We start from the raw sequence: 13086 nt of genomic DNA on the forward strand, positions 1-13086 counted from the left end.
TAATAATAATAATAATTATTATTATTATTATTATTATTATTATTATCATTATTATCATTATTATTATTATTATTATTATTCTTGTAACATACTCCGCCGACCCAGATGACATATAATTATGAACAAATAGGGTACAACCCCGAAAATAGACATTGTAGAATTGACGTACTGACTCTAGCAAAATTATATTAATCTTAAAATAATGATTTTTTGCATAAAGTTATAAGTCTTTCAGTGATATGCGTTACAATGCACGTACGATGGTAAATAGGCATTTCTCAAATTATCACGCAGAGGACACTCAATAGCAAAGCCAAATTCATCTTCTATATCGGCGCAAAAATGGCCGTCTTTTAACAAAAACTATTAATATTATTATTATTATTATTATTATTATTATTATTATTATTATTATTATAGTCATGGTCTGTGTGTTTTAATGTCTTTGTAGTACGGTACCCCGCCTACGGATCGGAGCATATCATTATATCGCCTATACAAACATTATCTCTGCGATTCCGCCTCATGTTCACAGGTAAGCATTTTGTTATCTTGAACATGGAAAGAGAATAGGAAATCGCAAATGTTGCCATGAACTGCAAACAAAATAATAAATATTGTTAACAAATCTTATGCAGCCGCTGGCTGTTGAATACAATTTTCTGAAAGCTATGAAATCTTTTTCCTTGTAGCTACGCATATATATGAAGCGGTTTTGGAATTCGATTTTTAAGTTAGACATCTGGAAACTTGACAAAAAGCAGACTTCCGTTTGTCCTCGAGCTCAAGGTCTTCCGCCTCGGAGTTAAACTGTTCTCTCCAAAAGAAACGTAACTAATCTTTCACTAAATCCGTGCAGTCCATTTGGCCTTCGATAATCATAAAGAACGCAGCAAAATAAGGGTTACCATATTTTAACTTTCAAAACTTATGACACTAAAATCTATGCAACCATAAAGTCTCATGAATCCTATGCATCATGACGTCTGCTAAAAATTACTAATTATTAGGTTTGACAAATATTTTTCGAACGCAGACTCCCCTATAATTAACAAACTGTTACTAAAATCTAACAATGCTCTAAAGCGAAGCTTAGGTTCAAATATATATCCAAGGTTTATTGCACTATCAACACGATGAAATTGTAATTGAAACTGTAGTCCATGTCACCAAAGATACTATTTTACGTCCCCGTGTTCACGTAAACTGATATATGGTCGATGATCCTAAGGTACTCATTGAAAATGGGGGTAGATGAAAATAACTAGACTGGTTGTGTGATTGTCAATTACTTTAAGTGCAAAGGGTTCTTTTCAATTCCAATGCATATTAACATGTTCAGAACCAAGACAGTTCCAATCCAGTCTAAACAGCATAAAAAGTTGTTTCCGTAGCCTTGCATCATAGGAAAAGTCGTGATGTCATACTTTTTGGAATATTTCCGACAGTTCGTCGTGGAGATTACTGCTGAAAATATTGACGTTCGATGAATGAGATCTACTGATATGTTTCAATTTAAAATTAGCTAGAAAGAAGCATCCTTGATTGAAACTACTTGCAAACGAATATCATCATTATTCAAACATATAGCCTCTCGAAGAAATGAAATCTGGAACGAAAGTTGGCATAATTAACACTTTAAATTGTGTTTGCTCAGTTGATGATTATGATGATGATGATCATCATGATGATGACGATTGAAGTCTTTGACTCGAACAGATCGCTTTTAAAATATGTAATATTGCATTTTCGTTTACTTTATAATTATTGGTCTTTCGCACATCGGAGATTAGAAAAGAAATTTGTAGCATGAAGAACCTAAAATATCCACGTGACATAATTATAACATATTACTATCTGCACTACACGAATCAGTGTACATGTCAATGAAATAACATTCTTGTAAGCAGTTAATGTATATAAAAACGTACCAGAGGGCTTCATAATCATCGCCATTCTGAAGATTTAGGTTCCGTATATTTTTTATTGCTTTTTTGTATGCGTAAGATTTTAATTTTCTATCAAACTTGCGAACGTGGTACATTATTATTATTATTATTAATTATTATTATTGCTATTGTTGTTATTATTATCATTATTGTTATTATTATTATTGTTATTGTTATTGTCATTGTTATTATTATTATCACTATTGTTATTGCTATTGTTATTATTATTATTATTGCTGTTATTATTATTATTATTATTGCTATTATTATTATTATTATTATTATTATTATTATTATTATTATTATTGCTATTGTTGTTGTTATCATTATTATTATTATTATCATTATTATTATTATTATTATTATTATTATTATTATTATTATTATTATTCCATTTCAGTGTCTGTCTGCATGCGAAATTGGTTCTGGTAACAGATGTGAAGAAATCTGTGTAAGCATAAACCAAAAGCGAACGATCAATTTATTAGAATATGACAGAAATAAATCAACAAAAGAAACAGACATACCAATAAACGAACAATAACTCAGATTTCTACAGAATAAGGTAGCATAGGGGTAAGCGTGCCGGACGTACAATCACTGGCTTAAAGTTCAGTGTTGCTCTGTCCAGTCAGAGTTGTCAGCTGTTATATCTTTCCGAGCGTGCCGGACGTACAGTCACTGGCTTAAAGTTCAATGTTGCTCTGTCCAGTTAGAGTTGTCAGCCGTTATATCTTTCCGAGCGTGACGAATGTACAATCACTGGCTTAGGGGGCAGGGTCCAGTTTTTATGTACAAATTTAATGCCGCAATCAGCGACCTATTATAAAAAATCATAAAAAATCAAATACACAAGTGAGGTCAAAAAGGTCCATATTTTTATATACCTATATTAAAACAAAGCATAAGAATAGTATTCACTTGACCAGAGAAGTCAATGGTAGTTCACAGCAGAAGAGGTTTATGCACCCCAACCCCTATTTTATACCTGCATTTTTCACATCCAAATGCCATTTTTTGACAGCATGTGGTGCTCACAGTGCAAACGCAAGCCCTTTCCCTGGATGAAAATTTTGAAAAACATTGTCTACTAAATAGTTTGATGCAATTCAGAATAGTTGTCATCCAAGCCGTTTTTGAGATACTCTAGTTGCCTTGAACCCACGTGTCTACTGCTATGGGAGGCTAGCTCTTCTTCCTAGCCAACTATTGGTATTTCACTATCAACATACTGCAGAGCAACTATGGAAGGTGTACATGCCTGACATCAATTTCAAGAACAACACAATCCCAAAACACCTAGTTCACAAATATATCCATATCTATAAATACTAAACAATAATAGCTGAAAAAGTCACACCATAGCCTTAAGTTAAGAAATTTGCCAGGGGCCAATTTATGAAACTGGACCCTGCCACCTTAAAGTTCAATGTTGCTCTGTCCAGTTAGAGTTGTCAGCCGTTATATCTTTTCGAGCAAAGCGATTAAGTTCCGGTGTCACATCATTTTAGAGTCCCTCATGTGTCGATGTGCCGTTAAATACCATCCAGTAACCCACCAACTATATATAATAAAGTATATGTAAACTAGAAGGTAATAGAGGATTGCATCACATTATATATGCTTTTCAGATATTCAATGAGCATTACATTAAAACGCATTCCAAAATACACAAAACTATAGTAAGTTGCTCATCACAGGAGATTGTTATTTTAACAGTACACAAAGTCTCGTTTCGAAACATGTAAGCAAAATGTTTAGAAACCTCCTTCTAAAAAAAATGTCTGAATGATTCTGTGGCATGCAGTTTTATCCGAAAGAGAGTGAAACTAGATCCGGGAGGACGCATTTTGAACGGCACGACGTGTATAATAAATTAGAGGATTTACAAGTATTAAGAAAGTAATGGTATTTAAAGCTAATACGTACTTCCTCGACCTCTGCCGTAAATAGTTCGCTATCGATTGCATATAGTTATTACCAATAAACAGCAAAAGGACAAAAATAATAGAATTCGATTATGATTTATATTGTCTCGTTATTAATATCCTTCTACTTCATACTGTACATGCATTCTCAACATTTCTTTGCTTAATACCTGACATAACAATTTTGTTTTAGGTTTTTTATTTGTTTACTTTCATGCTAAAATATATTTTGACAGACATCAAACATCTGCAGTGACAGTTGTTCCTTTCTGATAATGCAACGTAGCAGGTACCAAAACAGCGGTAAGTAGAAACATGTCTTCTTGACAATTGTTGCTGCCAATATATCGTCCGGACAATAATACTTTCTGTTGAAATAGTTTTAATATCTGTTTATTAAGTGCTGTGCAATAATTAAGTCATGATGCTCTCTCTCTCTCTCTCTCTCTCTCTCAATATGTGCTTGGTGTCCAAACCTGCTGCATTTCTGCATGCTCTATTTTGTGACTTGCCTTGGTTTTACAGTTTAGTTCCATTTTTTTAAACAGGGCAGATTTGTTTGTGCAAAATACTGTGGATTCACTATTTTACGTTGGCGACCAATTTTCGTTGATTTCGGGATTGCTACAAAACATTCCTTCAGACACCCAACAAATAATGTCCATTTAGCATAAACTCTCTGATGCTTAGCCAATTCCACTGACTTAATTGCTCGCAAAATGTATTTCTTTTGGGATAATTACAAAAACTGACATCTTTGAAAGAGTGTTTACAATAAATGATTTTGAGTCATTATTACAAGCATAGGATGGAGTGAGCGTAACAGTGCTCAGACATGACTAATGCTTCAAACCTAACAAGTTCTCGCTAATTTCACTTTGTACATTAATAAATAAGGACACATCATTCCATAATAAATTTGTTGTTGCTTATGTCTTTCTCCGAAACAGAATCTACGTCTGACCTCGGCATTCTAGAGCAGTCGAATATAAGATAACATGTAGGGCATAAGGTACAAAACGTAAAGAGCACTGAACTACAAAAACTAAACTTGGCATACGAATCCATAAGAAAGTCAAGAAATTTATTGGACCAACGTTTCATCTGCGTCGAATGAAAAATTAATAGCATCGATCACGTGTGTTGGCAGCAAGGTCCATTGTTTATTACGGGCGTCTTTTAGGCGCAAGCATTAACAACACGAAAAGAATGGCATAAGGACATTTAATGATGATCTGGTTTTGTTTGTTCGCTCTAGTTCCAATGACATGTTCTCCAGAATTTGTATTCGACATTGTCCTGCCGTTCAGAATCGCTTGAACGATGCAACAAGGCTAAGCTCCCAGATGTTCCGCATTTTTATTCTCTTTTTCTCCAGGTCCATAGGTGGGTTGGATTTTGAACGTGAGAAGACTGTTCGCGAACATTGCGTTAGAATGATACATTTCACGAGAACTTTAACTTGTCAATGGTTGCATAGCTTTTAATTTAATTTGAAATGTGATATGAATGCAAAGACAATCTGACTGCTTATTTGTTCTTCTGACATTCTTTTTCGCTGATAGACTGAATAGAACAAGGGTGGTTCTTTTCTTCCAAATAAACTGGACCCAATATTTCAGGTTCATTTACCATTGCTGAAGTTATGTTTAGTATTTCTTGATCAGAATTAGAAAATCACATCCATTTTGAGCTATTTCATTTGGAAAAGAGTTTGATTTATCCATTCCAAATGAGGAAATCATTTATAATGCATTAATTGGAGGTCCTAATCTGGTCACGTGTGAGGCGTATATTGAATATTTGGTTTCGATGGCATCAGATTATAAAAATTATTATTTCCAGCCGTATAAATGTCTTCTTTAATTGGTAATCAATATACAAATGTGTTTATACCATTCATTTCTATTCTAATGTATGTATTCCATCGTTAGGGCAACTAATATAGGTATGCCAATGTTAGGTTTGTGTACGCCACTGTTAGTAATCCAATGTTAGTTACCGGTCTATACAGCATTTTATTTGTGGGAATGGTCTGTGGATATCAAATCTTCTCATTTTTCCTGTTAGGTGCGCACATGTTATATACTTTATTTAGACCTACTTGCTGAGAGATCAAAAGTACCGTCTTCAACTTTGGGGTGGAGCACACCTTATTTTCAAAGCAACAACCAGGGTAGTGATTGGCCGAAAAAAAAGTGATTTATTTTTTACAAAAATAGGTTAAGCATAAACTGTAGTATAAAATTGTTCTTTAAAGATTGAAATAATTATTTATTAGTAGAATTGTAATCTACCTGGCTCAAACACATACAGGAACTTTAATTTGTTATTAGTATAGTAAGTGTGTACTTGCATTTTGACATAACATTTGTCATCTATGACATAACATTTGTCACCATAGACCGCTGTCATCTAAGAAAAATTGTACTATGAACCATACCACACAGGAGCATAAGCGACCACACTTCACAGTTATGTTTTAATGTTATGATAGATACGGCCAGCTCAAATTCATTAAATAAATGTAACTTTGTGATTCTTTGAGGTAATACTAAACTAATGAGTTTAGCTGTTAATTGCATCGCATTGTGTCCATAAGTCATTTATATTTGTTCTCTGACACTTCCAGGAGATTTGCTGACCAGTGAAGCATGTTCTTAATATTCAATAGAAAAGCTGTATATGGCCTAAACAGAAAATAACAGTTTCACTTAGTTCAGCAGCTTTTGCATAGTATTATAAAGCAAACAGGCAGACGTGGAGCGGTTCCGGAGTTGTTACGTTCACTAAATAGTTTAGTCATTTTATTGAAATGCAAATATTATCAGAAAATGTAAACTAATTTAACCTAATTTTAGTAATATATGGGCCCAGGTTGGTGCATTACAATGAAATAATGTCTTGGGCATTTGAGCTTGAAACTAATGCACTTAATTACATAAAAGATGAAAAATTGAAACATAAAGAAAGTAATTATTGTAGTGAAGCCTTGAATACACTCTCGGGATATTTTGCAGTGATAGTTATTCGTTCATGCGCTCAAATGCCAATAAACACGGTAGAATACAACGGCATATTCCGCTATCATGGTCTTCCTTTACTCCAGCTCCAGCGGTTGTGTGTGATTCCAGTCCAAGAATAATGTTGTGGACAATGGGCTTTTTAATGTCGTGGCTAGAATTTTCACATGAACATTGTTCGCTTCTCACTGGACAACAAATTTTTACAAAAGTCATGTTACTGAAATAAAATTAGTCAATTCTTATCAATTTTTATGTGCTGAACACGAATATGACAGTCAAATTGCAAAATTGGCTCTAGTTTTTTTGTAATCTGCAAGAAATTAATGTTTACATAACGAAATGCATTCCAATAGTAAAAGGTCAACTGTAATAGCCTACCTATAAAAAATCAAGTCATTGACTACATCTTAGATTTCTTCGCCTGTCTCTTGTACAGCTGTTCGGGAGCATCTCTGAGGAGTGTCCAGCAGTAGTCAGCCAGCATTGTAGTGGACCATTTTCCCTGGTATCTTTGTTCCATTGTTGCGATATCTTGATGAAAACGTTCGCCGTGTTCATCACTAACAATACCACAGTTGCTAGGAAAGAAATCCAAATGGGAATGAAGGAAGTGAATCTTTAGAGACATATTGCAGCCAAGTTTCTTATACTTCATCAACATGTCTTCTACTAGTTCCTTATAGTTTTCTGCCCTAACATTTCCGAGGAAGTTTGTAGAAACTAGGCGAAAAGCATTCCATGCTTGTTTCGCGTCACCTTCCAGCAAGTTGTTGAACCGGTCATCTTTGAAAAGCTCTCGAATCTGAGGACCCACAAAAACTCCCTCTTTAATCTTTGCTTCGCTGAGTCGAGGGAATTTTTCATGCAGGTATCGGAATGCTGGCAAAGTCCGGTCAATGGCTTTCACGAAGTTCTTCATCAAACCTAGTTTGATGTGAAGGGGTGGTAGCAAGATTTTCTGAGCCTCAACCAGAGCTGGGTGTTGGATATTCTTCTCTCCAATGGCTACATTCTGCCTGTGAGTCCATTCCTTCCTCATGTAGTGCATTTCCCTTGCTCGGCTATCCCACTTGCATAAGAAACACATGTATTTTGTATATCCTTGCTGCAGTCCCATTAAAAGGGCAACTACCTTCAAATCACCACAGAGGTGCCAGCTGTACTTGTTATACTCAATGGAATTCAGTAGCTGCCTTAAGTTATCGTATGTCTCTTTCATGTGGACAGCATACGCTACTGGAATAGATGGAAGAATGTTTCCATTGTGCAAAAGCACAGCCTTGAGACTCAGTTTCGAAGAGTCCACAAATAGTCTCCATTCTTGTGGGTCATGAGTGATTTTTAAAGCATTCATGAGGCCCTCAATATCGGAACAGAATATCAGATTACTTTCCTTTCTGAAGAAAGGCTCCAATTGCTGGTGGCGCTTTCGATATGCAGTAATTGTGACATCTTCTTCTAGAAGATTCCATTGTTGGAGTCTTGATCCTAGCAATTCTGCCTTGTTCTTTGATAAGTCCAAATCACGAATCAGGTCATTTAGTTCTTCCTGTGTTATTCTGTGTGGGGTTGATGATGCACCACAGTGAAAATCTGGATCACTGCATGCTGATGGACCAGGAGAAGAACAGGTCGACTCACCTTTGTCTTCGTCAGATGAATCAAGAGAATATTCTGCTGGAGGTTCTGGAATAGGAAGTCCCTCACCATGTGGAACTGGTCTCAATGCAGACGGAATGTTTGGGTAGACTATTCTCGACTTCTTTCGCTTCGTTATTCCGCTGGAAAGAGGAGGAACCAAGCAGAAGTAACAGTCATTTAGGTGGTTGCTTGGCTCTCTCCACACCATTGGGACTGCAAACGGCATTGATGACCTTTTGCAATTCAACCACTGTGAAAGCTGTGTTGTACATGTAGCACAGCATATATGCGGAGCCCAAGGCTTGTCTTGGTCACCAACCTTGCATCCGAAGTAAAGATGATATGCCTTCTTCACTTGAGAATTGATACTTTTCTTCTGGTTGGCAAATGTCACTTCCCCACAAATATAGCAAAAATTGTCCGCGGTATTAACACACTTTCGAGGCATTACTGTTCTTTATTGTACGTAAATGGATAAAATAATAAGTTTTATGTAACAGTAGCTTGAACTGTCTCGCACAACGTCTAAAATATTTTAAATGCTGAACCTATCTGATTGGGCTTTATATAGTACACTGCTTACGTCAGCTTCAGCAGCCGCCTGGCATTAGTATAATAGGCCTACACATGTATAGTACACTGCTGACGTCAACTTACTTCAGCAGCCGCATGGCATTAGTATTGCATTGCATCAGAAAATGATGCAATCAACTGTGGATGATGTGAGCATGATGGTATTATGCAATGTTACATCATTATTCCGGATGTTGCTGCAGTCCTACTGGAGAAATTTACACAGTGAAACATAGAAAATGAGGTATATGAATATCTTCAAAACGAGAGCCAATACAAATTTTTCACGGTTATATTCGTGTTCGGCACACCAAAATACTACAGATTAGGGCCTTTTCAAGTCAGTAATGATTTCACTGTTGACCAGTGTTATCAACAATCGAAGCGTTCAAAGACGCTTTCGTGGACCCACCCGACTGGGCCAGTGGTGTCTAAAGCGCTAGCCGTTACCAATCACTGTCATTTTACCTCTGTCCGCTTAAAAAAAATACAAGAACAACAACTAAGACGCTCTTAGTGTATTTCTTAACTCTGAGGAGTACCGTTCGCGAATGTTGTTATCGGCTAGGGATCTCACACTACCTCTGATGCGGGAATGAATAAGGGTTAAGACTGCAGAGGAAGAAGAACGTTCAATATTTGCTGACGATTTTTGGGGTAAGTTTCTCGCATTTCAAACCTGAAATCTAAACGCATCTGCAGCTGCAGCAAACGAATCTTAAAAATGTTGCTCTCTTGCCTCCTTGTATGTGAGGTGACGAGAGGAAAAGATATTATCCAGTTCTCGCCAATGACTTTGACTTTGGCATCGGTTATTTTAACATTTCATTAAGAAAAGGTCTTTTAAGGCGCCTTATAGTCAGTTGAATTTCAATTGCAGATGTTCCGAAAGCCATGACTGAGCACGAAATATCCGATCCACACGTTGTCTGCAAGCACACACCACAGACATATTTAGGTAGTAGTGTCAGTAATTCCACGGTTTACCTAACTTGGTACCTCATTAATGATGAAGGTGAGCTGTCACCTCCACTTGTCTTTGTGGTCAGTCTAAAGGAACATTTAAAGGGAAACAAGGAAATATGGACACCCGTACGAAAGGTAAACTTTATTGTGAATTAACTACATTGTGTTGTCTCATCGCTCTTCCATCAGCTTACCTTATTGCCCCAATACTTGTATACATTTAATTAGTTACCCATTCTGATCTACTTCTATATTTGCATGCACCTACGCAGATATATATATATATATATATATATATATATATATATATATATATATATATATATATATATATATACTCAAATACCTGAGTAGTTGCATGCAAATATATATATATATATATATATATATATATATATATATATATATATATATATATATATATATATATATATATATATATATATATATTCTCTTTATTGTATTAATACAGTTTAGCAATCTCTTTAATAGTGATATTATATGTATATCGCATGGTATGTATGTATGTATGTATGTATGTATGTGTGTGTGTGTGTGTGTGTGTGCGTGCGTGCGTGCATGCATGTATGTATGCATGCATGTATGTATGTATATATATATGTATGTTAGCAGCAGGGAAGGTGTACAGACTTTTTCGTCATTTTTCGACAAAAACCATCATTTTTCAGGGGGGGGGTCGGGGGGGGGTATCTCAATATTGTAACCTCCGTGACACAAAAATAATCCTCGACAAGGGAAGTTCTACAGACCAGACGGTTCCGCCAAAATAAAGCCTCCTACGCAAACTTTCTCCGTAGAAGCCTCGGATTTCAAAAATAAAGCTTCCCACGAAAAACAATTTGCGTAAATTCGATCCCGAGTGCAATTTTTGTGTGCAAAATATATCATTCTGGACAAGGAAAAAATACAACTTTTCGGGGGTGGGGGGTGGGAAAAAGATCGGGTGTCGATGAAGTTTGCAAGGAAAAGGCTGCGGATCCTAATTTTACCTCGCATTAAAACAATATAGTTGAAAATAAGATGAGTCGGAAAGCTAGTAGAGTTGGAGAGCCTCATTCTGCTAGATTAGCGCGAGAAGAATTAGCGGCAGTAAGGAAGCTCATTCCGACAAAACGATTATTTAAGAAAAAAGTTCGTGAGTACGATGATTCTCAATATCATATCGGTGAGGTATCGTCGAAATGGCTGAGTCCAGTCACCGGAGCAATCGAACAAGTAGCATTTGGCAAACAAAAGAAAGATAAGGAACTTATGGATATCGGGTTTATTCCTATGATGAGAGATATCGAACAACATACTCGAATGGTTCCGGATAAGTTGGATCAAATTCGTCTGGAACAAATACGATCGCGGCAAGAACAACCACAATTACCTCAAGAACAAGCGCAGGAAGAAGAACAAGCGCAGGAAGAAGAACAAGCGCAGGAAGAAGAAAAAAAAGAAGAAGAAGAAGGAAAGAAAGAACCTCGGGATATAATAAAAGAAAAATTTACCGAGGGGGGTTGGAAAACAATGGAAAATAAATTTGAAGAGTTTGGTAAAAACATTGAATTATTTGCTGTATTTGTCGAAGATGTTTTTGATAATAGAAAGGCGTTTTTAACGGAGGAGGGATTGAAAAAAATTAAAACACGAGATAGTTGGTATAATAATTTATTTCGAGCTAAATTTAATTTGCCCGAGGTGAGAAAAACCAACGCTGTTTATGCTAAATTTCTGGAATTTGCAAATGAAAGAAAAGATAGTAAAAAAACGGGGGTACCACAACAAACAACTCAACAGAAAACTGCGAAGTCCGAATACGAAGGTCTTCATAGAACTATCGAATATATTTTTAACAAAGATACGCATGAACAAATCGCAAGGGGAAGAAATTTAATAGATATTGCCGCGGATTATGATAATATAGACAAATATACAAATCCAAATATTCATGGAAAATACGTCGATAAAGAAAAATGGCTCGAATGGATATATTTTGCTAGTAAAAAACCTCCCTACGAACGCGATGATGTATTTTACAAATTTAAGGAAAAAGTAGAACAAAAAGAAAAAGAAAAAGAAGAAGAGTACGAGGATGTGGCGTCGGAGTGGTTTCGTGAGCCATCAACACCAAAAACAGGAAGTGGATATACCGTTTGTCCCGATAGCGTTATCAACGACGTATCTCGCCTCGAAGTGTTAATCGGAGGAAAACGAGCTGGAAATAACTCTCGCGAAATAATCAACGAAGCATCAGATATTTGTCAGCGATTATTCCGTGGTGGTGTAATTGATTCTTACATTTACAAAGAACTTGTCGATGAGCTCATCGATTAAAACAACAACAATTGAAATAACATGATTGTTCACAAACATCAACGCAGACCCAAGCAGGTCCGCGTAGTTAACTCTCGATTGCCCGTATACAAATATATCCACGGCAATGGACTTGGCGATATTGTTGGAAGTCTCGTTACGCGAGTAATACCTAAAATCGGACCCGTAGCTAAACAAATCGTATCAAAGGCAATGGGAAAAATTGGCGAGACTGCTGTTATTTCTGGTATCAAAAAAATGGCCAGCAAAGGCTATGATTTTGTCAGAGAAAAAATATCAAATTTAATGCGTAAAAGAGAACCAGTCAAATTGCCCATCACCAGTGAAATGCCATCCGAAATCAGCAAAATCATAAATGACGCAGCAAATAAAAAAATAAACGACCTAACGCAAGAGGTTGCTAACACAGAACTAGCACACGAAGTAGCAAAGAAAATCGTTAAAACAAATCTAGCAAATGAAATTGCTAACACGAGCTTCATTTCTGGTAGCGGTCTTCGTTTTAGATGATATTCTTAATAATAAATGTTCGCACAAGTGTCAAACGAAGTGTTCGACATGGACGAACCAGTAGGCAGAGATACATCGGTACGAGATTTCCAGTATTTCTCATATTTTGCGGTTGACCCAAATACGAGTACTCGCTTGGAAATTCAAGTTCAC

The 13086-nt window shown here is 36.1% G+C and overlaps 1 protein-coding gene across 1 annotated transcript in view; it reads left to right on the top strand.

Annotated features, from left to right (window-relative positions):
* The first annotated feature begins 455 nt into the window (after positions 1–455).
* Positions 456–13086, top strand: part of LOC149783140 (tyrosine-protein kinase receptor torso-like) — a 66756-nt gene continuing 54125 nt past the window's right edge. The window contains exons 1-4 of the mRNA XM_089931368.1: positions 456–535; positions 2350–2400; positions 4114–4180; positions 9998–10218. Of these exons, the coding sequence (XP_089787494.1) occupies positions 4153–4180; positions 9998–10218 (249 nt within the window). The 5' untranslated portion in view covers positions 456–535; positions 2350–2400; positions 4114–4152. The remainder of the gene's footprint in view (positions 536–2349; positions 2401–4113; positions 4181–9997; positions 10219–13086) is intronic.

The sequence above is a fragment of the Sinohyriopsis cumingii genome, chromosome 14 (assembly GCF_028554795.1).
Source record: "Sinohyriopsis cumingii isolate HCF-2022 chromosome 14, ASM2855479v2, whole genome shotgun sequence".
Classification (NCBI taxonomy): domain Eukaryota; kingdom Metazoa; phylum Mollusca; class Bivalvia; order Unionida; family Unionidae; genus Sinohyriopsis; species Sinohyriopsis cumingii.